This window comes from Grampus griseus (assembly GCF_964374135.1).
Source record: "Grampus griseus genome assembly, chromosome: 7".
Classification (NCBI taxonomy): domain Eukaryota; kingdom Metazoa; phylum Chordata; class Mammalia; order Artiodactyla; family Delphinidae; genus Grampus; species Grampus griseus.
In genome coordinates, this window is record NC_139001.1 from 54,282,635 (window position 1) to 54,308,386 (window position 25,752).

A 25,752-nucleotide genomic window follows, 5' to 3' on the forward strand; every position below is an offset into this window, starting at 1 on the left:
ACTGAATAGGCTCACCCCACAGTGCTCTAAAGCAGAAATCAGTGCCGTAAAATGACAGAGGTGCTTGGCTGTAGACTACAGGTTAGTAATTCAAACACTCCATGGGGTTAAAATTCCAGATATAATACAACTACCTGTTGAATTGCTCTTCTATTAAAATAAACTTACTACCAAAAACAAGCGCATAATTTTGAAATAACTGAATTCGCCTAAGACTTAAATATCATAGAAATATTTTTAGAAAACCATGACTTAAGGAAAATAAAATATTAAATTCACTGTGGAACTGTTCTATCTGTAATATCATCTCTACTCGAGAGCCTTCTAAAACCAGGGCAGTTAAAACCAAAACCAGTTAAAGTTGGAATTCTGCCCTGAATATTTATTTGCTCCTCTCATTGTCTTTTATTTTTAAAGAGTCCTACGTTTTCTCATTTTGAATATTTTCAGATAAATCAACAGATGAGAATGTTTTAAAACCTCTCCAAAAATTCGTCACAATACCCATGATATTCTGTAATTTAAAGAATATCTGAACATTTTGACAATATTTTCTCTGTCTGAAATATTTTAGTTGTTCTCCTTCCTCCTTTACTTGAAAAACAATCACCTTTTTAAAGTGCCTAAGGGACTTCCCTGGGGGTCCAGTGGTTAAGACTCCATGCTTCCACTGCAGGGAACATGGGTTCGATCCCCTGGTCAGGGAACTCAGATCCTGCAAGCCGCTTGATGCAGCCAAAAATAAAATAAAATAAAGTGCCTAAGGTGAGGGTACAAAATAAAGCCAATCCAGGTAAGGAGCTGTTTTATCCTCTTCAAGCTAATAGCAAAAGGTACATTGTTAATTATTTAAAAATCAGTTTTTTTCACTTAAAGGTAAATTTTTATCTCAGTTCCTATGTATCTACCATTCAAAGAAATAAAATTACTAATATTGCTAGTGCCTGAGGTGACCAAGAAAACAGCTCCCGATAATCAAGTATTCATACTTTTACCAAAGAATCAGATTTGGGGAGCAGGGAGGTCACCCAGTCTGGGACATTCCTGTAGGTGGGGTTTTGACTAAAACTCTTCATTGCTCTTCATCACTCTGAAGTACAATAAATTCATATCTTTAAAGTGCTTGAATCACCTCAAGAAGTTGTCCCTGTAAAGGAAATACTCATAGCTGCTCCCCCTGAAATTGAAACACCTTCCACTAAAGGTATCATTCATTCTATCATTCCTTCCTTCATTTATTTAACAAATGCCTACTATGTGCATGGTGCTGGGGAGCTGGGGAATAATAAACAAAGACAAGATTTGATTCCTTTCTTCAAGACTTTGTACCTCATCCAGTTCTTGAAGGAAGCACCCTTGTAGACATAAAAGTCACTTTGGTTCAGTTAATGTCATTAATGTCTCCACTGATCCCTTAACCTCTAAGTATAATATAATACTAATATCTTCAAAGTAGCTGAAGCTGTGCAAGAAGTTGCTCCTGAAATGAAAGTATCTGAGGATGTTCCTAAAGAGGCAGAACCTCCACCTGTGAAAGGTACCTGTCACCTCTGAACAGATACTGAAGAAATTGTCTGTCTTCGGTTCTTAAAACTATGTGTTTCTAATGTTCTTCCTAACTCCTAAATGTAAATATACTAATATCTTTAAAGCACCAGAAGCTCCACAAGAAGTTCCCTCTCAAAAGAAAATATGTGTGACTGTTCCTATCAAAACAGAAAACCCTCCTATTAAAAGTGTTCATTCAACAAATACTTCATAAGGAGGGTCTACAGGGTCATAGGACCTCCACTAGTTGCTGGAGAAGGGTGAGCACATCTTCTCAAGGATGCTGCTAATCCCATTCAACTTAGTTGATTGGTGGGGCAAGGGGAGAATAGGCAGAGAAGAAACTTCTAAAAAACTACATTTGCTAACATATTGTGGTTATTGTTTTCATTAATCATTTTAACTCCTAAATGTGAAATACTAATGTCTTTAAAGTGCCTGAAGCTGCTCAAGAAGGTGTTCCTGCAAAAAGAATTCCTTCCAAAAAAAGAGAACCTCCATCAGTTAAAGGTACAAGTCCCGATGCCGTCAAGTTCAAGAAGAAGTAGCTCCTGTAGTCTTTGAAAATATTTTGCTGTTCCTACTGATCTTTGCAACACTAAATGTTAAAATACTGATTTCTTAAAGTGCCTGAAGCTCCCCAAGAAATTTTCCCCGAAAAGAAAACATATGTGGTTCGTCTTGAAATGACTGAAGCCCTTCCTGATGAAGGTATATGTTGCTGGAAGCTTAGAAGTTTGGAAAAATGTCTTTTCCTGTATAAATGTATTTCCTGTTTGTGTTGATTCTTGTAACTCCTAAATGTAAAAATATTAATATCTTTAAAGTGCCTGAGGTGCCCGAAGAAGTTGTCTGGGAAAAGAAAGTGCATGCTCCCCAAAAGCCTGAAGTTTTATCTGTCAAAGGTACATCCTAACAACCCCTCAGGAGGGAATAGAGAGGGCTATGGAAAGAACCGCCTTGCTAGCCTTGAAAGTGCTTTTGCTGTGTAAATGTGATTCTTGTCTGTGTTGATCCTCATGACTCAACTGTAAATGTACTAATATCTTCAAAGTGCCTGAGGCTCCCAAAGAGGTTTTCCCTGAAAAGAAAGTACCAGTGGCACCTCCTAAAAAGCCAGAAGTCCCACCTGTTACAGGTATTTGTCACAAACCTTAGGCCTAAAAAGGCATAGCTCTTCTGCTCTTGAAAATAATTTGTTCCAGTGATCTCATAACTGCTAAATGTAATTTTACTAATATCTTTTAAGAGCCCGAGGCTCCCAAGGAAGTTGTCCCTGAAAAGAAGGTGCCTGTGATGGCTCCTAAAAAGCCAGAAGTCCCACCTGTTACAGGTAGCTGTCACTCACCTTGGATTTAAGAAGATAAAACTCTTCTGCTCTCAAAAACATTTTGATCTAGTGGTCTCATAACTGCTAAATGTAATTTTACTAATATCTCTTAAGTGCCTGAGGCTCCCAAGGAAGTTGTCCCTGAGAAGAAAGTTCCTGTGATGCCTCCTAAAAAGCCAGAAGTCCCACCTGTTACAGGTAGCTGTCACTCACCTTGGATTTAAGAAGATAAAACTCTTCTGCTCTCGAAAACATTTTGCTCTCGTGGTCTCATAACTCCTAAATGTAATTTTACTAATATCTTTTAAGTGCCCGAGGCTCCCAAGGAAGTTGTCCCTGAAAAGAAGGTGCCTGTGATAGCTCCTAAAAAGCCAGAAGTCCCACCAACCAAAGGTAGCCACCTCCATGTTGCTATGTTTGACACTGTCTGTTTGTCTTTACTCTGGCTAATCATGAAAATACTAATCTCTTTAAAGTACCCGAGGTGCCAAAGGCAGCTGTCCCAGAAAAGAAGGTGCCTGAAGCTATTCCTCCCAAACCGGAAAGTCCTCCCCCAGCAGGTAATGACAATGCTGTACATACCAGGGAGAAAAATAACTGCTATTTTAGCTAGAAAAAAATTATATGTATAAATCCCAGTACATAAAGGCGATATAATTCTAAAGAAAGAAGAGTTGTCAGTAATCGAATATATCTTGGTGTATGATTGCATGATATAGTCGTTCATTATTTCCACCTTTTCTAAACACAAATTACCAATATTTTTTAAGTGCCTGAGGTGCCGCCAAAGGAAGCCATCCCTGAGAAGAAAGTGCCTGTGGCTCCTCCTAAAAAGCCAGAAGCTCCACCTGCTAAAGGTATTTATCCTTTCGTGTTGTTGCTCTCCTGTTTTGGGGACTGGGAAAAAGTGTTTAGAAGTGTCCGCCAGTTTCATAAATGATACTTGCTTGGGCAAATGTGTTGTTGATATTCCCATTTTATAGTTTCAACTAATAGTTACTAATATCTTCAAAGTTCCTGAAGTTCCTAAAGAAGTTGTACCTGAAAAGAAAGTGGCTGGACCCAAAAAACCAGAAGTCCCACCTGCTAAAGGTATTTATTCCCACTGCTGTGTTAAGAATATATATTGTCTTGTCCTCTTCATGAATATTGTAACATATGCCTACACTGTTCCCAAATTCTAAAAATGCTGATATCTTTCAAATACCTAAAGCTGCTCAAGAAGTTGTCCCAGAAAAGAAAGTTCCTAAGGCACCGCCCAAAAAACCAGAAGCCCCACCTGTCACAGGTACGTGTTGGCCCAGACATCACTCTGCAGAAGAAATGTCTCTTGAGTTTTTGAGAATGATTTTAGTTCATTGCTCTTCATTAACCTAACCGTAAAACTACTAATATCTTTCAAGTGCCTGAAGTTCCTCAAGAAGTTGTCCCAGAAAAGAAAGTTCCTAAGGCACCGCCCGAAAAACCGGAAGCCCCACCTGTCACAGGTACATGTTGGCCCAGATATCATTCTGCAGAAGAAATGTCTCTTGACTTTTTGAGAATGATTTTAGTTCATTGCTCTTCATTAACCTAACCATAAAACTACTATCTTTCAAGTGCCTGAAGTTCCTCAAGAAGTTGTCCCAGAAAAGAAAGTTCCTAAGGCACCGCCCGAAAAACCGGAAGCCCCACCTGTCACAGGTACATGTTGGCCCAGATATCATTCTGCAGAAGAAATGTCTCTTGACTTTTTGAGAATGATTTTAGTTCATTGCTCTTCATTAACCTAACCATAAAACTACTATCTTTCAAGTGCCTAAAGTTCCTCAAGAAGTTGTCCCAGAAAAGAAAGTTCCTAAGGCACCGCCCAAAAAACCAGAAGCCCCACCTGTCACAGGTACGTGTTGGCCCAGACATCACTCTGCAGAAGAAATGTCTCTTGAGTTTTTGAGAATGATTTTAGTTCATTGCTCTTCATTAACCTAACCGTAAAACTACTAATATCTTTCAAGTGCTTGATGTTCCCCAAGAAGTTGTCCCAGAAAAGAAAGTTCTTAAAGCACCGCCCAAAAAACCGGAAGCCCCACCTGTCACAGGTACATGTTGGCCCAGATATCATTCTGCAGAAGAAATGTCTCTTGACTTTTTGAGGATGATTTTAGTTCATTGCTCTTCATTAACCTAACCGTAAAACTACTAATATCTTTCAAGTGCCTGAAGTTCCTCAAGAAGTTGTCCCAGAAAAGAAAGTTCCTAAGGCACCACCCGAAAAACCGGAAGCCCCACCTGTCACAGGTACATGTTGGCCCAGACATCACTCTGCAGAAGAAATGTCTCTTGAGTTTTTGAGAATGATTTTAGTTCATTGCTCTTCATTAACCTAACCGTAAAACTACTAATATCTTTCAAGTGCCTGAAGTTCCTCAAGAAGTTGTCCCAGAAAAGAAAGTTCCCAAGGCACCGCCCAAAAAACCGGAAGCCCCACCTGTCACAGGTACATGTTGGCCCAGACATCACTCTGCAGAAGAAATGTCTCTTGAGTTTTTGAGAATGATTTTAGTTCGTTGCTCTTCATTAACCTAACCGTAAAACTATTAATATCTTTCAAGTGCCTGAAGTTCCTCAAGAAGTTGTCCCAGAAAAGAAAGTTCCCAAGGCACTGCCCAAAAAACCAGAAGTCCCACCAGTTTCAGGTATTTTTCACCCCAGTCTTTATTCTATAGAAGAAATGCCTCCTGTGCTCTTGGAAATACTTTTAGTCCATTGATCTCTTTAAGCTAAGCATAAAACTACTAATATCTTTTAAGTGCCTGAAGTTCCTCAAGAAATTGTCCCTGAAAAGAAAGCACCAGTGGCACCTCCTAAACAGCTGGAAGCCCCACCTATTACAGGTACCTGTCATTCACCTTAGATTTAAGAAGATAAAACTCTTCTCTTGAAAATATTTTGTTCTAGTGTTCACATAGCTACTAGATGTAAATTTACTAATATCTTTTAAGTACCTGAGGCTCCAAAAGAAGTTGTCCCTGAAAAGAAAGTACCTGTGATGCCTCCTAAAAAGCCAAAAGTCCCACCTGTTACAGGTATTTGTCATGAACCTTAGGCTTAAAAAGACATAACTCTTTTGCTCTTGAAAATGTTTGTTCCATTGGTCTCATAATTACTAAATGTAATTTTACTAATATCTTTTAAGTGCCCGAGGCTCCCAAGGAAGTTGTCCCTGAAAAGGTGCCTGTGATGCCTCCTAAAAAGCCAGAAGTCCTACCTGTTACAGGTAGCTGTCACTCACCTTAGATTTAAGAAGATAAAACTCTTCTGCTCTCGAAAACATTTTGATCCAGTGGTCACATAACTTCAAATGTAATTTTATTAATATCTTTTAAGTGCCTGAGGCTCCCAAGGTAGTTGTCCCTGAGAAGAAAGTTCCTGTGATGCCTCCTAAAAAGCCAGAAGTCCCACCTGTTACAGGTATTTGTCATGAACCTTAGGCTTAGAAAGGCATAGTTCTTCTGCTCTTGAAAATGTTTGTTCCAGTGATCTCATAACTACTAAGTGTAATTTTACTAACATCTCTTAAGTGCCCGAAGCTCCCAAGGAAGTTGTCCCTGAAAAGAAGGTGCCTGTGATGCCTCCTAAAAAGCCAGAAGTCCCACCTGCTGAAGGTATTTGTCGCTGATCTTAGTCTTAAAAAGACATAACTCTTCTTCTCTGGAAAATATTTGTTCCAGTGATCTTATAACTCCTAAGTTTAATTTACTAATATCTTTTAAGTGCCTGAGGTTCCCAAAGAAGTTGTCCCTGAAAAGAAAGCACCAGAAGCACCTCCTAAAAAGCCAGAAGTCCTACCTCTTACAGGTATTTGTCACAAACCTTAGGCCTAAAAAGGCATAGCTCTTCTGCTCTTGAAAGTAATTTGTTCTAGTGATCTCATAACTTCTAAGTGTAATTTTACTAATATCTTTTAAGTGCCTGAGACTCCCAAGGAATTTGTCCCTGAAAAGAAGGTGCCTGTGATGCCTCCTAAAAAGCCAGAAGTCCCACCTGCTGAAGGTATTTGTCACTGATCTTAGGCTTAAAAAGACATAACTCTTCTTCTCTGGAAAATATTTGTTCCAGTGATCTTATAACTCCTAAGTATAATTTACTAATATCTTTTAAGTGCCTGAGGCTCCCAAGGAAGTTGTCCCTGAAAAGAAGGTGCCTGTGATGCCTCCTAAAAAGCCAGAAGTCCCACCTGTTACAGGTAGCTGTCACTCACCTTGGATTTAAGAAGATAAAACTCTTCTGCTCTCAAAAACATTTTGATCTAGTGGTCTCATAACTCCTAAATGTAATTTTACTAATATTTCTTAAGTGCCTGAGGCTCCCAAGGAAGTTGTCCCTGAGAAGAAAGTACATGTGATGGCTCCTAAAAAGCCAGAAGTCCCACCAGCCAAAGGTAGCCACCTCCATGTTGCTATGTTTGACCCTGTCTGTTTGTCTTTACTCTGGCTAATCATGAAAATACTAATCTCTTTAAAGTACCCGAGGTGCCAAAGGCAGCTGTCCCAGAAAAGAAGGTGCCTGAAGCTATTCCTCCCAAACCGGAAAGTCCTCCCCCAGCAGGTAATCATGAAACTCTCCAAACCAGTATTTTTAAAAAGAAAAAGTCTCTTCTTAGTGCTGTAAAAATCTTTTTGCAAAATATTTCATATACTTTAGTCAATTCTAGCATTAAAATGAGCTTGTGTCTTTAAAGTGCATGAGGAGCCTGAGGAAACTGCCCCAGAAGAGCCTCCAGCTGAAGTCGTGGAAGAGCCAGAGCCTGTTCCTCCTCCAAAAGGTACTGGCCAGCTGCTAGGTTGCCTTTGCCAATCTTAGCTCTTCTTGTCACAAAACTTCTGGGCATTATGGGCTTTTCTCTTGTTTCTCACTCTTCTTCACTGATTCTAAAACATAAATTCTAATATCTTTAGTGACCGTGCCACCTAAGAAACCTGTCCCAGAAAAGAAACCACCTGCCGTCATTGCCAAGAAACCTGAACCACCACCAGCGAAAGGTATTTCCCACTGCCACTGCTTCCTACAGAAAAATGTCTGTCGTTAAAAAGCTATGTTCTGCTGCTCCGCTTAATGATTTCCATATGTCATTGAAACTATGAGCTAATAACTACTAATGTCTTTTAAAGTGCCCGAGGTGCCCAAGGAAGTTGTTCCTGAAAAGAAAGTGCCTCCAGTGGTTCCCAAAAAACCAGAAGCCCCACCTGCTAAAGGTACTCGTAACTGTCCACTGTTTCATGGAGGTGGATACAGCCTTTATCTCTTGAAAAGTGTTTTGCTCTGTGTAAATGTGATGAGCATTTACAAGTGATTCTTCATAATGTTAAAATACTAATATCTTTTAAGTGCCTGAAGTTCCAAAAGAAGTCCTTCCAGAAAAGAAAGTAGCTGTTCCCAAAAAGCCCGAAGTCCCACCAGCTAAAGGTACATGTTACTAATGAGATTCTGTAGAAAAGCACTCACTCTTGGTCTCAAAAGTCACTTACTATAGGAAACCCTTTTGTTTGTCAAACATCTTATATTAAAAACTACAAACCTACTATACTGGATGTTTAGGGTTTTAAATGTTTTTAAATAGCATCACTAAAAAAAAAACTGGTACATCTGTTATAAGTATTAGAAGAGTTTACTAACATGGTTTTGTTAATCTTAATAGGCTACATTGTCTTCCCACTATGTGGGTCCAAGAACAGATCACTGGCCTAATCGTGAATTTTGTTCTTGGATCTCTCCCTGGGTTATTTGAACTAGATGTGAACTAGATATGGTATAAATTTCATGTACTTCTCAACTACCCAGAAGTAAAACCAACTCATATCTTTTAAGTGCCAGAGGTACCAAAGAAACCTGTCTTAGAAGAGAAACCAGTCGTCCCTGTTCCCGAGAAAGTAGAGTCCCCTCCTCCAGAAGGTATAGGTAATGCCATTTATGAGCTTACCACTTATGACTGTTTTTAATTTAAGCCTTGTTCCTCTTCTTTTCTAATTCAGTATCTCTTGGTCATTTTCTGTCCTTTAATTATTTGTCTTACTTCACTATTCTTAATTAGCTCCAATCTCAAATCTATTTTGGGTCATCAGTCAGCGGTATCTACACTGGCCATCATAAGGTGTTTCAACAAAGCTTCTCTAACGCACACAAAGTAGGACAGGAAAACTAATGACTATAAATAACATTAAACACCAAAAGGGCTTTTCAAGCATTCAAATCAATAGAAACAGAAATCAGTCAAACAAGATGGATTTCATCTTAACAAAAACAAGAAACGATATTAATAGAAACAAGGGAAGAAATCAAGATGACTATTTATTGTGTGTTGCATTTTATGCATTTTAGAATATTGTTCCACACATTCAACTAAAATTAACTATATCTTTAAAGAATATGAAGAACCTGTAGAAATTGCTCCTGAAGAGGAAGAGCCAGTTCCTGTTGCAGAAGAGAAGGAACCAGAAGCCCCACCTCCGGCAGGTACAAGACAGGATTCATTGAATGGGAAAATACATCATTTGATTTTTATGTCTATTATATATCTTATTTAAGGTAAAATCTGTCTTCTGTCTCCTTCCTTAACATTTGACCTCCTTGGCGAGAACAAAAGTCAATTAAATTGCACACATAAAACTTTTGTCCTACAGAGTTTAACAATGTGCATAGCAAAGAAATGTGTGATCTTTTTTATTTATTCATAGCATTAAACTTTTCATTGTAATCATCTGACTCTAAAAGAAATTCCTATCTTTCAAGTGCCTGAAGAGCCCAAGAAGATTGTTCCAGAGAAGAAAGTTCCTGTCATCAAAAAAGCAGAACCTCCACCACCTAAAGGTACTTACAGTAACATAAATATTTACTTCATTTTTGTGTGCTGTCTAAAACTTGACATTCTTTCCTTATTTTGTACTGTGCTGTATTATGTGTTGAACTGTCATCTGTATGTTACAGTGCTGAACAGACTTGTCAAGTTTATGTGTACATATTGCATCTTGCAATTTTATATTATTAAACACTACTAATATCTTTAAAGTACCTGAGATGGCAAAGAAAGTTGTTCCAGTGAAGAAAGTCCCAACTGTTAAGAAGCCAGAAACACCAGAAGTTAAAGGTATTCACATAATCATTGACATCATAATTTTTTTTAAAGTACTCTGATATCTTAAAGTGGAATCCAATAAGTTGTCTTCATTGTTAGGGACAAAAATGTCCTTATTTTGCTTTCATTAATTTTAATGCTGCTCTGTTAATTATAGTTTCTTTATTCTTAACATTTTTTTCAATGTCTTTAAATATTCTTTTAAAAATAAAACTAATATCTTCAAAGTGTCTGAGCTGCCCAAGAAACTTGTTCCGGTAAAGAAGGAACCTGTGCCTGTTACCAAAAAACCAGAAGTCCGGCGAGAAAAAGGTACCTACCATGAAGAAAAAAATATGTATTTCTCTGAATGCTGTCTGCACATCTTAATAGTAGTTCTTAGAGCAAAAATTACTGAAGTATAAGTATATGCAAAAACAAATTTTACAGAAAAAAAGGGGGAAATAATGAAGACAAAGAGAGAAAATGAGACAGACAAGTAGGAGAAATCCAGCCTATCCTGAGAGATAAGGCTGGATATAAAGATGACAGTCATATTTTGGAGTTCTTTGAATGCCAGTATAAGGCATGTACTTTAGTCTGTGGGCAATAGGAAGCTTCAGCGGTGTATATATTAAAAGGAGTTGGGCTTCAGATAACTGGCAGCAGTTCAAACTCTTAGAAAAGGATGATAATAGAAAAGAGCCACTGCAGTTACTTAAGGTCTTCAAAAATTGGACAAGATCAGTGGTGATAGAGATGGAAAAGGAGATTGGATTTAAGAGAGGTGGAGATTGAGTTGGTGTCTATTCTCAAAGCAATTAGGGAAATAGAGGAGCCCAAGATGATTGTAAGGGTTGAAGCCAAGCCATGAGGATGGTTCATTGGGTCCCCAAACTAAATTAATATTAGAAAGAAGATAGTAAATATATTGTTCACTTTTCAAGTATGGAAGTTGGGAACGTGCATCTGGAACTTAGGAAGGAGATCAGGGCTGGAGATGTAGATCTAGAAGGTATCACCATGGAAATAAGAGTTGAGAGTGCAGGAGTGATTGCTCAAAGAATGTAGAGCCAATTTTTCAAAGCATCAAAGTAGACCAGTGGAGAACATCTACACTTAAGGGTACACAGAGGAAGAGAAATAAATGAAGAAGGCTGCCAAGACTCATTTATAAAAAATGGTGCCTTGCCTCCAAAGCCAGTTTCCCCACAGTCTTATAAGATGAAGTAGTTTCCCATGTATTCTTTGCCTGCTCTTTGCAGTATCTTATACACCTTCTAAATTCTTAATAGTAAACAAAATCAATATCTTTAAAGTGCCTGAAGTTCCCAAGGAAGTCATCACAGAAGAGAAATTGTCAGTTCCTACCCCTGAAGAACCAGAAGCTCCACCCGTCCAAGGTACATGACTGCTCTATAAATCTTGGAAAGATGACAGTTGTCTTCATCATCTTGCTTTGGTTGTAGATGGATCATTTGTATTTATCTCTTGTCTGTCTTATGTAGTGAAATTATTGGTATTTTTGAAGTCTTCTGAAGAATATGTTATAATGTGTAACTAAGTTGATATGTTGAAACTTAGCAGTTGCAGTATTCTATTCTGAATTCAGTCTAAAATATAAAACACTGTGTTTTTTAAGTTGAAGAGTCTCCTGAGGAAATAATATATGAAGAAAGAGCATCCATAACCATTGGTAGAAAAGTGACTCCCCCTGTTGAAGGTAGATATATATTATATAAATATAATTTTTTTAAATTTCTTGAAAACTCCTGTTAGAAATACAAAAGTATTTATAGGGTAACATTCCTTCTTGAAATTTTATATAAAAGCATTCTAGCACATGTTTGACTGCTTTGTTTTTCAAATCATTATACTTCTTTTGAAGTAGAATCTTTGATTATTCTTGATGGTAATTATAAATTCTAAAAGATACAGTTTACTGAGACAACACTGGAATAATTGTATTGGATCCTCAAATGATAACCCAATGTCAGATATTAAAAGTCATCTCATTTGCCATCAACATACATCAGATAGTCAGTAGAAAACTTGAGTATAAGAAAATAGAAATCTTACCTCTTTTTCTATGTAAGTGAATTTGTGTATTTTTGTTTTTGTGACTGTCATCTTTGCATCTATGTGAAATTTCTATGAGTCTTTGTGAAGAACTTTATATTACAGTCTCTTATCCTTTGTCACCATTCTTTAAAGAACGTGAAATTGAAAAGTATGTTAAGCCTGAAGAACCTGAACCTGAACCACAGCCTGAAGAAATACCAGTACAAGGTATTCAGTTAATTGGGCTTAAGTCTTCATCACCATATTCTTCATCTGATACATATGTGTTTTGCGTTGTTCTACGTGTACAGTACATCTCTTTGCACCTGTATGTAAGATATTCTGTTTTAAATGTGCATCTCAGTCTTATGTATTCATGTCATTTGTACTATTTATTTCACATCAATGTGGCTTATATGGATGCTTCCTTTGTTGTTTTTATTAGTGCCTGTGCCGTATTTCTCATTATCTATGTACAGTGTTGATATTCTTATATTTTATGCTGGACACTTTTACGTTTTATGTTGGATACCAATAATATGTATCCAAAAAAGTAAACTTTTTACTTCATAAATATACCAAAATTTCTACTGAATATACTGTATATCCACATACCAATTAACATATTCCTATACTAATACTCCTGAAATACTCTTTTAAGAACCTGAACCTGAAAAGAAGGTTATTGAGAAACCAAAACCCAAACCAAAGCCCCCAGCTCCTCCTCCAGCTCCACCTAAGGAAGACCTGAAGGAGAAAATGTTCCAGCTTAAAGGTATAAAATGCCACTTCCAAAGTTTTATTAACCTGCTCCAAACTTCTATCCAGACATCTGAAGTGTTACTTGCAAGAAATGTATTTCTAAAATATGTACTTTCGGACATGATCAATCTGTGGGAATTCCATAGAGACCTGTGTTTTATGCTGCCCTGGGTGCCTTGTTGGGCCATGCCTGCTGCCCCAAGAGTCAGAAAGTACACCATTGTTAGCTTCATCCTGGCCATCTCAATCCAGGGGCTGTCCAACTAACTTTCTCATGCAGAGTGGGGTGAAAGGATTTTCTGATTTCAAAGTGTGGTTGCTCTGCATATCTTTGGGATCTTGTGCATGTGGAATGTAGAAGAAAACTCTGCAAGATATTTTTAATTTTGCAGTAGCAAATTTATACAAAAGCCAAAACTTTGTTCTTAAAGAATGACATATGCTTTAAAATATACTATAGATAATATATTTGTGGCATCCAATAGCTGATGTGTTCATAAACCATGAAAGGAAGGTATATGAACGCTCTGTCACTGCTTCCCCACTTTTTTTTTTTTTGCAACTTAATAAAAACCCAATTGTGTTCCGTGGTTGTCCTCACCATATCTAGAAAGAGCGATTATGCATACATTTGATATCCAGCATCTCTTCCCATTGTTAAACTTCCTTTCTTTCTCTTTGCATTTAGGTTTCTCTTTGAATTCATTCAACATTACTTAATTTTTTAAATAGCATCTTTAAAAGCTGAAATAAACTAGCAAAATCATATTATTCTTTTTATTTCAACAAAATGTTGTCTTATTTGTGGTGTCATGAGATTTCCCAATCTAAAATAATCTAGATATAATCTTAGGTGAGCAATTTTCCCATACTCACCTACACATGTACACAAAGCCAGAATTTTCCATGGTAAGACTTCTTTCTTGCCTCTCTACAACCCTCTTGGCCTGTAGGGGAAGCTTCTGGCATTTTTAATCAGACATAGAAAAATTGATCACTTCTTAAAAGGCTACACATCTGTTGGTTAATATATTCCATGAGGACACACACTTAAATACATTTCCCTTCATGTAAAATTTATATGCAAAGGAAGATTTCCTCCTCCTGCAAAGAACAAAAATTATCTTCCTTCTCAGCCAGACTTTAACTTACTACTCAAGTTTGGAGTAAAACTGCAATCTGTTTTCATGGTTTGAACGCTTCTTGTATGTTCTTCAGTGGCTGTTCTTGGCTGTTATTAATGCTTTTGAGTTATAAGCAAAGCCTGGTTTTGATTCTTAGAGCACGTATTTAATCATTTGCTTCAGATAAGACTAAATAAACAAATAATGAAAGTAAGATCATCTTCTTTAAAGCTATTTCAAAGAAGAAAGTTCCTGAAAAACCTGAGGTTCTGGAAGCAGTGGAGCTTACACCTCTGAAAGGTATTTCACAGTCTAGAAAACACTCATATGCAGTATCCCTTCATCGGACTCCTTACTCTTCCTGCTTTCTAGAATGTTCTTCTTCTTTCCTTTTTTAAAATAATCAGAGTAGTCTCATTGATTTCTTGTATTTTTGTAGCTTTTATCGTCCTGGTTCATGAGTATTGCTTTCTTTGTCTCCCATCAATTTCATACATTCCTGAGTAGATGTTTTTTTCTTTGTCTCATCTACATATGTCTCCTTGCATTTTCCTAAACTCAAAAATATTAAATTTTACTGGTTAGCTGACATTAATATCAGGACATGTCTTAGATTAAAATGCTTTGCAATTTCACCTGAACAACAATATTTTAGCCAGTGTTATAAGCACTAAAAATAAGTCCTGTTCTCCTTCTATACTATTAAGATGATTCATAGGGATTTCCTTGTGGCTCTCCTATCTCTTTTTTCTCATGGACTCCAAGACATTCTTTCAGGTGTACAGATCTCATGTTGTAGGGAAATTTCATTATCACTGCAGGTCATTTTTTCAAAATTTATTTCTCTTTAAACAATATTTTTCCCTATCTAAACTTAGACCCTAAAGAAAAATAAATGAATCATAAAACATCTATTAAAATTAAAATTGTGAACTTTTCCAGTAAGTATGGTGGGTAACCAGTGTTCTGTTTAATTAACACATCCAGACTCATAAGTTGAATCTGTTCTTGTTTCACTCTGGAATTTTGTAAAAATCACCCATCTGAATGTATATTTCCTGATTTATAAAATGGAGATTACAAAATAATATTACTATGGATGTTAACCAGTAAAGGATTATTACAAAGCCACGCAAATATTAAAATGACATGTAATGACATATAATGACTTTAAAAGTAATAACTACAGTGGTGTGTTCTACACCTGAGTCTCATATGTCAGTAAGATCTTAAAAATAAAATAATAATATGGAAAAACAAAGATATATTTTCACTATATCCATTAAATAAGAAAAGGATATTATGCCATTCCAACTTATGTTAATTAAATGCATGGGCATCTCCAGTTTGATCAACGAAAATGGTTTACATTACGAATATTGGTAACTTGAAAATAGTATCAAAGGCCAGCACAATTTATCATGGATAAAAAAATTTAATGTTTAACTGTGAAATTTTACTTAAAATATCAGTACTTGACAGAAAAAAGTCATTATTTAAAGTGAAATATTTACATATTTCCCTTCTGCATGTTTAAAATTTGAAGTAAGAGACAGGCATGGCTGTGTTTTCACATAAAACAGAAACTTTTTAATGAATTGCAAATGTCTTTTTTAAAGCACCAAATGGGAAATTTAGAAATAGCTAAGAATTCAGATTGTAGGTGTGTGAGCAAATATAATGTTACATGATACCAATAAATAATGCTTTAAATTAGAATTTTTTTTTTTTTCGCGGTACGGGGGCCTCTAGCTGTTGTGGCCTCTTCCGTCGCGGAGCACAGGCTCCGGATGCTCAGGCTCAGCGGCCATGGCTCACGGGCCCAGCCGCTCCGCGGCATGTGGGATCTTCCCGGACCGGGGCACGAACCCGTGTCCCCTGCATCGGCAGGCGGACTCTCAACCACTGTGCCACCAGGGAAGCCCTAAATTAGATTTTAATTGACATTAGTAGAGAGGTAAAATGGTTCAGTAATCAGTAAGTGTTTCTCTTTTTTCTTTTTTCCCATTCAAAACCATTAGGGCTACAGTAGTAATAGGAGGCTGCTGTATATAGTATCATCTGCCATGCTTGATATTCACTAAAGATGGGATTAATTTGGAATTCCTTGGGTCCGTTTTAGTTTAAATTCAAGAACATTTTCTTATTCATTAAAAATAAGCTCTAACACCAACTTTCAAATTCTATAGTTCTATAATTTCAGGTTAGTATTAGTTCAAAAAGGGGACCTTAAGAAAGGATGCTTCTTAAGAAACTTATCAAACTCCAGATACTTTTGGTTTCTTCTCTCATCAGTGGAGAAGATTGAATAATGTCACTAACACCTACTATAGTTGATGGTCGGAGAGATATCAGAGTAGATTTGGGCAATCTACAATTGCAGATTGGGGCAAAGATGCTGTCAAGAACCTTGTATTTGATGAAAGATTCATAAAGTCAATATAGACACTTTTAAGATGAATGAATATATTTGCCTGTAGTTAATGCAACTGAATTTCATCACAAGGTTATATAGACGTTTGCAGAGGAAACAACTTGAAGTGTACTCTTTGCTTTCAAATTCTGTGATATTTATATGTAACAAAAATTATTACTTATACAGTAGTTACTAGTTTTGAAAGAGACATTTTTCTTGTTGAAATTTACTTTTTATATGAATTCACTTCAAAATTTAAATCATATTCTTTTAAGTGCTTGGAGGTGAAAAGAAAGTTCGCAAATTACTTCCTGAACCTAAACCTCAACCAAAGGAAGAAGCTGTTCTCAAAAGCGGTATAGTATTTTTCAACTGTTATATCAGCTTCAAATACACACACAAAAGACTTGAAAGCTTACAAAATGTTTCTGTCCTTTGGTTTTCTTTTAAATTAGATTCCCAATTTATCAAAATTCATTTGTAGTTGTATTGAAAATTAAATGTAATCATTTCCATCTTTTTAAAGGAAGACAAATTTTGTAAGCAGAGTATCTTGAAATTTACAACATTAATAGACATGACTAAATTGATAATATTCTAAACTAATGACCGTAGCTGCCATTTTCATAATCAAATTATATAGTAAAATACACTAAACCTCTTAAATACTCTAAATTACACCAAACTATTTAAGCCTAAACTCAGCATTCAGTTTTAAAAAGTGTTAACACAGGATTACCACAACTAATAAATAACATTTTCTAAAACCTGAACTTTTTTTGACTTATAAAATATTAAAGAATTAGAAACAAGATATTTGAATGAAGAATCAAATTCTAACATTTTCTTCACATACAATTACTTAATTTCTAGGCTATATTTCTTTGGCCAACTCCACTTCAGTAAACTTTATACTTACTTAATTGCTTCTTTTCTCATTAAATTATGGCATTGGATTGTGATTAGAATTTGTTGCTATTCAAATTATTCATTTTGTGTTTGGGTCATTTCTACCAGGGATTTAACTCTGAACAGACTATCTACATAGATATAAAGTGACTCTGAGTGTTGTTTTAATTAACGTAACAACCTTTGATTTTTTTTTTAAGCATTTTTAGTGTAAATACCAAGTTCCCCGGTGCACTAGGTTGCATGCTTTTCACTTTCCTTGCTTTGTACATTATTTGCATTTGTCAAATGTATTCAACATCTTCATTTGTTTGTCTTGGTTTACATATAAATATTTTTGTCTTTTAAGTTCTAAGAAAGAGACCTGAAGAAGAACCTAAAGAAGAACGTAAAGAAGTAGAAAAAATTAAAAAACCTGCAGGTAGGAATCTCAGTAACAATTTGTGAAATTATCTTTTAACAAAATGGACACTTAACAAAAAGTTTACCTTGTAAACATAAATGGATTTAAATATAAATGTAGCTTCATATTTCATCTGTCACATAGTCTGTGTTTTCCATTGTCTGCTTTCTGTTTAAATATTTTTATAGTACTCAAATATATTCATGCATTTCCCTGAACTTTATTATTATTATTATTTTGTCACTTAAGTTTTCCAGTAGAAACAGTTGTGAAATAATCAAGTTGGCTGCAAAATGACTTCATGGGAAGGTGTCAGAAATGTTTCATAAAATTTGGGGGCTTTTAAGGGGGCTGATTTTTATCATTTGCCTAGTCACAAAGAGTATATATTTGGAAATATTTTGAAGCGATTTAGAAAGGGAGAGATAATGGAGTTGGGAGGCAAGTATAGGTGAAATAAAAGAAAGAAAAATAAATTGAAGCAGAGTCAAGAAGAGAAAATAGAAATTAATTGATAGAATATAAGGGTTGTTTTAAGCCATCAATAGAGCTTTTGCAAAAAGTTTGATCTGATTATTTCAGATCAGTTGATTTCAAAGGATTCAAATCCTAAAATAACGCTAGAAAATCATCTTATTATCTTAAAGTGCCAGAACCACCTCCAAAAGCTGTTGAAGAGGTTGAAGCACCTCCAGCTACTGTTACCAAAAGGGAAAGGAAAGTTCCTGAACCAGCAAAAGGTACAAACTTTCTGGCATTTTCTTAGTTGTCTCTAAAAATACAAATATGCATCACTTAAAATATCATTACACTGGCATTAAGATTTGAACACATGACCTTGATCGCTCATCTCATCCAGCTTAATTTTCTTCACCATTTCACTCTCATGTGCAATTGCCTCATGTCCACCCATTTGTTAAATATTTTTTTTGCGGTACGCGGGCCTCTCACTGTTGTGGCCTCTTCCGTCGCGGAGCACAGGCTCTGGACGCGCAGGCTCAGCGGCCATGGCTCACGGGCCCAGCCGCTCCGCGGCATGTGGGATCTTCCCGGACCGGGGCACGAACCCATGTCCCCTGCATCGGCAGGCGGACTCTCAACCACTGCGCCACCAGGGAAGCCCAAATTACTAAGTTTTAAAAACTAAAACAATTGTATTTATGGGCAATGAGATGAAAAACAACATTAGAACCAGTAAAACTGCCTTACTATATTTTCTAAGTATTTTGTTTAAAATGCAAAATAAACTTGGAGTATTTGATTTGGTGACTATATGTGTACAAGTTCTAATACCTTACAAGATATGTTAAACATGCCCAATTTTTGTTTGACTTTGTGAAAAACTTCAAAAATACTGTGATAATCTGCTTATTACTGTGAATTGTTTTAGTGCCTGAAATTAAGCCAGCAATACCTCTCACTGCACCTGAACCAAAACCAAAGCCTGAACCAGGTAAGCAAGCTTATCCTCAATGTCGACAGCATATTCCTTCATGTTTCACACAATTAATGTGTAGCTAATAAGAAAAAGGGAGTAAAGTCCGCATGCATCAAATGATTTCTAATGTCCCAATGTATTATTAGATTATAATGCTATATTTTATTTAATATAATATGTTACATATATTCAAATATTATATTGTATATAGATTTTATTATAGTTAGAATATATTGTTCTCTGAAAAACCAGTTATTAGGAGATTTTAAAGTTACATCAGAGAAGGCAAATAGGCCACCAAATGATGTTTTAGGAAGTGACAAAGGATACATTAATGCAATGGACATCTTTCTACAGAAGTGAAAATAATCAAACCACCTCCTTTGGAGCCCACACCAGCCCCTATCGCTGCCCCAGTGACGGTGCCAGTCGCTGGAGAGAAAGCAGGTACTTATTCTGTGGTTTTCTTTTTGCTTGTTTGTTTTGATGGCTTAATAAAAACTTCATTAAAAATCAAGCTCTCTTTTTGTTGAAACATAGGCATCATTTCAATTGTGGGAGCTTATATAAATCCTCAATTAAATTTTCTTCATCTGTTAATCTATAGCAACATAATCTCTCACCCATGGCTGCCTACTGTGTTTCAATTGAAATGTACATTCTTGCAAAACACCATTTCTTTATATGCTTTTGAGATTAAGTAATGAATATGTTCAGTGCTGATGAAAATTAAGATGTACAGATACTCTCTAAGGACATACATATAGGAATCCCATGGAGATTCAAATTTCCTATGTGCCCTGCAGGAATCATTTCTCATTTTTTAAAAGGATTGCATTTTGGGATAATGAAAAAGTTCTGGAAATGGATAGTGTTGATAGTTGCATAATATTGTGAATGTACTTAATGCAACTGAATTAAGTTGCATTAAAAATGGTTAAAATGGTACATTTTATGGTTAAAATGGCAAATTTTATGTTAGGTATATTTTACCACAATGAACAGGAAAAAAAAACAGGACTGCATAGTTCAGCCTTTAAATCTATATAAGAATTTAGATCAATAATAATTTTCTTAAACGTACTAACTCAGTGATACAGCTATCTCAGGTACAAACAAAATAATTATTATTGTACATGAACTATTAGTAGTTCATCACTTAGGTGATAATCTCAAAACCAAAAATGATTTGACATGTATTAATCATTGATAAATACACGTCCTAACTATTTGATATTTGGCTACTTCCTTCATCTCTTTAAATTTTAATTTCCTAGTCTGTAAAATCAGAATAATAACTATAACTACCTACTAGGATTATTGTGAGGATTAAATATATGCAAAACACTTAGCACAGTGCTTGGTACATAGTAAGCCCTATAGAAATATTTGGGTTTTTATTGTGTTTAATAACATGAGGCAATATACTATGTTCTTCTGGCTGTAGTTTAATTTTAATATTTATATTAACATATTTTGTCACTGATATTTGTGGTTTGGGCATTATTCTTTTATGATTTCTATGTGATAACTTTAATTAGTTCAGAAAAAGACGATAACTGCCATTGAGATGATTGAGTATGTGTAAAACTACAGCTTTTCTCACATCCCCAGAGCCTGACACTAGGGAATTGATTCTACAGTTTATACTGCCCCTGAGTGAACTGAATTAAACTCTAAGTGTAGGAACTGTCTTGGTTCTGCCTTAGTTCATTGTCTAATTAAGGTAAATCTTCAAAGGAATCCATGCATTTGTAGAACATAGACCCTTTCTTTTTCTTTAGTCTTCTCCGGATTTATCTGCCCAGCTTAATAAAGAAAGCCCTTTAGTAACTTCTGGGTCATTTCCCTTTTGCCTACATTGATTCCTTGTTGACAAAAACGTATTTCCTTGGTTCACACAACCAGCACATGCATAAACATATAAAATACTTTACATAGCTAGGCAAGAATAAAACTCTTTTTCACAAGGAAAGAGTAAGCCTTCCAGAAATGAGAGAAGAATTACTTGCTGAAAGTAATCTTTTAATCCTAAAAACATTGGCAATTTAGCTTGGTCACATCATTCTCAGAATACGCCTTCTTGGAAATATCCAAATATTCTCCATGGAAGTCCTATAAATCTAACTTTTTCTTTATGCATTAATATTTATAATAAAGAGCATGACTCATCCCACGTGGTTTACTACTAAGCATGAAATAAGTCTGGAAATTGTTTAAATGCTGAGTTTTATTTTTATTTCAGAAGCCAAAGCACCGAAAGAGGAGGCTGCCAAGCCAAAAGTTCCCATCACAGGTAAGATTCATTTCCCTGTACCTGAGTTGTAACCTTTCGCTCTGGGAAACTTTACATTCAAGGGAAACTTTCTGTACGAGGGGGAAAAAATTCAAAATTTACATCAATCTTTATGACTTCTAATTGATTCTGCAAAAACTAGTATGTCTTCTGATATTGCAACTAATATACCTCTAATAGTATTCAAGTGGGTAATACATATATAAAATATATACTTTAGCATAATAAACCCTATAAGTTCCTAGTTTCATTCTTCATATACATGATATTTATACATGACAGATAAAATACTTAGACGCTAATCTGGACATTATATATTTGGCTTTAAAACTTGAGAAAACGAAGAGCGTTTATTATTCATGGATTCCTTATGCCACCTCATTTTCTTTCTGAAAGAAAGCAGGATAACTTCAATTGACCTTTCAGTTGCCTAGTCTTCTTGTCTTCTGGTCACTCTATCACTGGTTTCATCCAGCAGACAGCCAGATATTCACTTTCTGACCCTTATGGAAATGCCAATTCAACTTTTAATTTTATTTTGAATTAGGTGTAGCCAAAAAGACTCCTTCACCAATAGAAGCTGAAAGGAAAAAGTTAAGACCAGGAAGTGGTGGAGAGAAACCGCCTGCTGAAGCTCCGTTCACCTACCAGCTGAAGGCTGTGCCACTGAAGTTTGTGAAAGAAATCAAAGACATTGTTTTGACTGAAGCAGAGTCAGTTGGCTCTTCTGCAATCTTTGAGTGTTTAGTCTCCCCCTCCACTGCAGTTACAAGCTGGATGAAAGATGGTAGCAACATCCGTGAGAGCCCAAAGCACAGATTCATCGCTGATGGGAAAGACAGAAAGCTGCATATCATTGATGTTCAGCTTTCTGATGCTGGCGAATACACCTGTGTTTTACGTCTGGGAAATAAGGAAAAGACCTCCACTGCGAAACTGATTGTCGAAGGTAATTTCCAGTCTTATGAATATGGTCTGTATTAAACTTTAACACAGTAAACCTCAATAGCAACTTTTACTGTCATTTTAGACAAAACCTCTTATTTCCAAGTTTTATTTCATTGAAAATATTGTACGTATTGAAAAGTCTCTGCAGATTCTCAATACCACAATTCTCCACAGAACTTCCTGTGCGTTTTGTAAAAACGCTTGAAGAGGAAGTCACAGTGGTCAAAGGACAGCCATTGTACTTGAGCTGCGAGTTAAATAAAGAACGTGATGTGGTCTGGAGGAAGGATGGCAAGATTGTGGTGGAGAAACCCGGCAAAATTGTGCCCAGCATCATTGGCTTGATGCGGGCCCTGACCATCAATGATGCAGATGACTCCGACGCAGGGACATACACAGTGACTGTGGAAAACGCCAACAACCTGGAGTGCTCATCCTGCGTGAAAGTAGTAGGTTAGTACTTGGCTGGGACATTGAGTTCTACTTATTATTATATTAAGAAAAGAGAAGAGAGAATTTTATTTCCCAGTATCAGGATATCAGTAGTCTTATACCTTATCTAAGGGGGGGGGAATATCAAATCATAACAAATTAATCATGTCCAGTTTTGAGAATTTTTTCCTATTTCTGAAATTTACTAAGGAAGTTATTTATATTACTTGTTCAGATCATAATTATCTTTCTGACCTCACTGTCATACAGAAGTCATTAGAGACTGGCTGGTGAAACCCATCCGAGATCAGCATGTGAAACCCAAGGGGACAGCTGTTTTCACCTGTGTCATAGCAAAGGATACTCCAAACATTAAGTGGTTCAAAGGATATGATGAAATCCCCTTGGAACCAACTGATAAGACCGAGATAGTAAGAGATGGAAATCATATACACCTCAAAATTAAGAACGCTATGCCAGAAGATATTGATGAATATTCAGTGGAAATTGAAGGGAAAAGATACTCTGCAAAGCTGACACTTGGAGGTATAAAAAATCTTACCTTTTATTCTCAAAGATAAGTTTTGTATATGAGCCTGAGGCAAAACAATGTACATACACACACACACACACACACACACACACACACACACACAAAAGCATCTTTAGGTTGTTGAAAGCCTTATGGTATTTCATCGTTTACCAATACAGATCGTGAAGTTGAATTGCTTAAACCAATAGAGGATGTTACCATTTATGAGAAAGAAAGTGCAAGCTTTGAAGCAGAAATCTCAGAGGCAGACATTCCCGGAGAGTGGAAACTGAAGGGAGAACTTCTAAGACCCTCACCTGTGAGTAATTTCTAATTTTAAGTTGTTAGTCATATACACAAATGAACCTATCTACAAAACAGAAACAGACTTGCAGACATAGAGAACAGACTTGCCAAGGGGGAGGCAAGATTGGGGAGGGATGGATTGGGAGTTTGGCGTTAGCAGATACAAACTATTACATATAGAACGGTTAAACAACAAGGTCCTACTGTATAGCACAGGGAATTATATTCAATATCCTGTGATAAACCAGAATGGAAAAGAACATTAAAAAACGTATACATATGTATAACTGAATCACTTTGCTGTACAGCAGAAACTAACACAACATTGTAAATCAACTATACATCAATAAAAATAAAATAAGTTGTTAGTCATATAAAATAACTACATTCTATAATCAGGTTTGACGTTCAGATTTGGTTCAGTAATGATGGAGTTACTTCCAGCTTCTGAAGTGTCAAAGAGGGGAAGAAATTTGATGCATTATTTGTGGACAGCTCAGCAATTTTTTAAAAATTTTATGACAAAACACTTTTCCTTATTTTTATTAGTAGTATTACAGTTATTTTTATGACTCTGTAGAAATCTGTATCTGAAACATTCTATCTCATTCAAATGCTAACTAAAACTGCCATTTTTCAGACGTGTGAAATCAAGGCAGATGGTGGCAAACGCTTCTTGACTCTGCTCAAAGTCAAACTGGACCAGGCCGGTGAAGTTCTTTACCAGGCACTTAATGCAGTCACGACTGCCATTCTGACAGTAAAAGGTATTGGCCTTTAGAACTCGTGGAGTGTGCTCAACTTCATCTTATAGTCCTCTGCATTCTGAAAAACCTCATTCTTAATGTTTGATTTTCAGAAATCGAACTTGACTTTGCCGTGCCCCTGAAGGATGTCACGGTCCCAGAAAAGCGACAGGCTCGATTTGAATGTGTCCTCACTCGAGAGGCAAATGTTATATGGTCTAAAGGACCTGATATAATCAAGTCATCTGACAAGTTTGATATCATTGCTGATGGAAAGAAACACATTCTTGTCATCAATAATTCTCAGTTTGATGATGAAGGGGTCTATACTGCTGAAGTGGAGGGCAAGAAGACCTCAGCAAGATTATTTGTTACAGGTGAGAGCTGGTGAGATCTGCCTCTAACACCCCATAGTTAGGCACATGAGTATCTGACTTTAAAGACAGAACACCAAGTTCTAACAGCTGTAAGTGACCATCGGCCCCATGACTTTATTTTCACATTGCCATCAAAACAACCCCCTTAATTTTTTTTTTAATGGAGGAGAGCTTCATTTGAAAAGGTGACTCAATAAATGCCATGTGAAAGAGATTCTTTCTACCAGACAGATTAGAGTGGAATATTTCTGAACTAAATTGTATTTCTGAGCCTATTACCTTGCATTGCAGGTATAAGATTGAAATTCATATCACCTCTTGAAGATCAAACAGTGAAAGAAGGTGAAACAGCAACTTTTGTCTGTGAACTTTCTCATGAAAAAATGCACGTCGTCTGGTTCAAAAATGATGTCAAACTCCACACAAGCAGAACTGTACTCATCTCATCGGAGGGCAAGCTTCACAAGCTGGAAATGAGAGAAGTGACACCGGATGATATATCCCAGATCAAAGCTCAGGTTAAGGACCTGAGCTCCACAGCAAATCTGAAGGTCTTAGGTATATGTGACCAACTATAACCAAAGGGCCAGTTTTTGGATGGTGGGAGTGGGTAATAGTTAAACATTTTGCAACCTGTAACTCTTTAATTACCTTTCATTTTCACGTTCTTCTGATCATCTGCTGAATGTCTTTTACAGAGGCCGATCCCTACTTCACTATGAAATTACATGATAAGACTGGAGTCGAGAAGGATGAGATTATTCTGAAGTGTGAAGTGAGCAAAGATGTGCCAGTGAAATGGTTTAAAGACGGGGAAGAGATTGTACCTTCACCCAAATACTCTATCAAGGCAGATGGCCTGCGCCGCATCTTAAAAATCAAACAGGCAAAACTGAAAGACAAAGGCGAATACATGTGTGACTGTGGCACAGACAAGACAAAAGCAAATGTCACTGTTGAGGGTGAGTTGCATAAAATTTTTAAATGTACCCTATCTGAACCTGCAGTTTATTTGTTCAGTCATTCGAACAAAA

The 25,752-nt window shown here is 36.3% G+C and overlaps 1 protein-coding gene across 5 annotated transcripts in view; it reads left to right on the top strand.

Moving 5' to 3' along the window:
• The window catches only part of TTN (titin), a 281,676-nt gene that overhangs the window by 147,072 nt on the left and 108,852 nt on the right, over positions 1 to 25,752 (top strand). For 2 of the 5 annotated variants that reach the window (XM_082658166.1, XM_082658167.1), the window contains 57 exons: positions 1,121 to 1,204; positions 1,454 to 1,537; positions 1,984 to 2,058; positions 2,176 to 2,259; positions 2,376 to 2,453; positions 2,603 to 2,686; positions 2,798 to 2,881; positions 2,993 to 3,076; positions 3,188 to 3,271; positions 3,355 to 3,438; positions 3,649 to 3,735; positions 3,893 to 3,970; positions 4,282 to 4,365; positions 4,478 to 4,561; positions 4,674 to 4,757; positions 4,873 to 4,956; positions 5,072 to 5,155; positions 5,271 to 5,354; positions 5,470 to 5,553; positions 5,668 to 5,751; positions 5,860 to 5,943; positions 6,054 to 6,134; positions 6,245 to 6,328; positions 6,439 to 6,522; positions 6,632 to 6,715; positions 6,827 to 6,910; positions 7,020 to 7,103; positions 7,215 to 7,298; positions 7,382 to 7,465; positions 7,599 to 7,682; positions 7,816 to 7,899; positions 8,029 to 8,112; positions 8,246 to 8,323; positions 8,726 to 8,815; positions 9,281 to 9,370; positions 9,647 to 9,724; positions 9,924 to 10,001; positions 10,218 to 10,301; positions 11,288 to 11,371; positions 11,611 to 11,691; positions 12,183 to 12,257; positions 12,691 to 12,804; positions 14,147 to 14,215; positions 16,607 to 16,687; positions 17,590 to 17,661; positions 18,291 to 18,383; positions 19,034 to 19,096; positions 19,439 to 19,528; positions 21,327 to 21,377; positions 21,925 to 22,326; positions 22,500 to 22,778; positions 23,028 to 23,303; positions 23,469 to 23,608; positions 24,236 to 24,362; positions 24,455 to 24,718; positions 25,010 to 25,276; positions 25,417 to 25,680. In XM_082658166.1, the coding sequence (XP_082514292.1) occupies positions 1,121 to 1,204; positions 1,454 to 1,537; positions 1,984 to 2,058; positions 2,176 to 2,259; positions 2,376 to 2,453; positions 2,603 to 2,686; positions 2,798 to 2,881; positions 2,993 to 3,076; positions 3,188 to 3,271; positions 3,355 to 3,438; positions 3,649 to 3,735; positions 3,893 to 3,970; positions 4,282 to 4,365; positions 4,478 to 4,561; positions 4,674 to 4,757; positions 4,873 to 4,956; positions 5,072 to 5,155; positions 5,271 to 5,354; positions 5,470 to 5,553; positions 5,668 to 5,751; positions 5,860 to 5,943; positions 6,054 to 6,134; positions 6,245 to 6,328; positions 6,439 to 6,522; positions 6,632 to 6,715; positions 6,827 to 6,910; positions 7,020 to 7,103; positions 7,215 to 7,298; positions 7,382 to 7,465; positions 7,599 to 7,682; positions 7,816 to 7,899; positions 8,029 to 8,112; positions 8,246 to 8,323; positions 8,726 to 8,815; positions 9,281 to 9,370; positions 9,647 to 9,724; positions 9,924 to 10,001; positions 10,218 to 10,301; positions 11,288 to 11,371; positions 11,611 to 11,691; positions 12,183 to 12,257; positions 12,691 to 12,804; positions 14,147 to 14,215; positions 16,607 to 16,687; positions 17,590 to 17,661; positions 18,291 to 18,383; positions 19,034 to 19,096; positions 19,439 to 19,528; positions 21,327 to 21,377; positions 21,925 to 22,326; positions 22,500 to 22,778; positions 23,028 to 23,303; positions 23,469 to 23,608; positions 24,236 to 24,362; positions 24,455 to 24,718; positions 25,010 to 25,276; positions 25,417 to 25,680 (6,057 nt within the window). The remainder of the gene's footprint in view (positions 1 to 1,120; positions 1,205 to 1,453; positions 1,538 to 1,983; positions 2,059 to 2,175; positions 2,260 to 2,375; positions 2,454 to 2,602; positions 2,687 to 2,797; positions 2,882 to 2,992; positions 3,077 to 3,187; positions 3,272 to 3,354; positions 3,439 to 3,648; positions 3,736 to 3,892; positions 3,971 to 4,281; positions 4,366 to 4,477; positions 4,562 to 4,673; positions 4,758 to 4,872; positions 4,957 to 5,071; positions 5,156 to 5,270; positions 5,355 to 5,469; positions 5,554 to 5,667; positions 5,752 to 5,859; positions 5,944 to 6,053; positions 6,135 to 6,244; positions 6,329 to 6,438; positions 6,523 to 6,631; positions 6,716 to 6,826; positions 6,911 to 7,019; positions 7,104 to 7,214; positions 7,299 to 7,381; positions 7,466 to 7,598; positions 7,683 to 7,815; positions 7,900 to 8,028; positions 8,113 to 8,245; positions 8,324 to 8,725; positions 8,816 to 9,280; positions 9,371 to 9,646; positions 9,725 to 9,923; positions 10,002 to 10,217; positions 10,302 to 11,287; positions 11,372 to 11,610; positions 11,692 to 12,182; positions 12,258 to 12,690; positions 12,805 to 14,146; positions 14,216 to 16,606; positions 16,688 to 17,589; positions 17,662 to 18,290; positions 18,384 to 19,033; positions 19,097 to 19,438; positions 19,529 to 21,326; positions 21,378 to 21,924; positions 22,327 to 22,499; positions 22,779 to 23,027; positions 23,304 to 23,468; positions 23,609 to 24,235; positions 24,363 to 24,454; positions 24,719 to 25,009; positions 25,277 to 25,416; positions 25,681 to 25,752) is intronic. The other 3 variants (XM_082658171.1, XM_082658170.1, XM_082658169.1) reach the window with 3 other exon arrangements.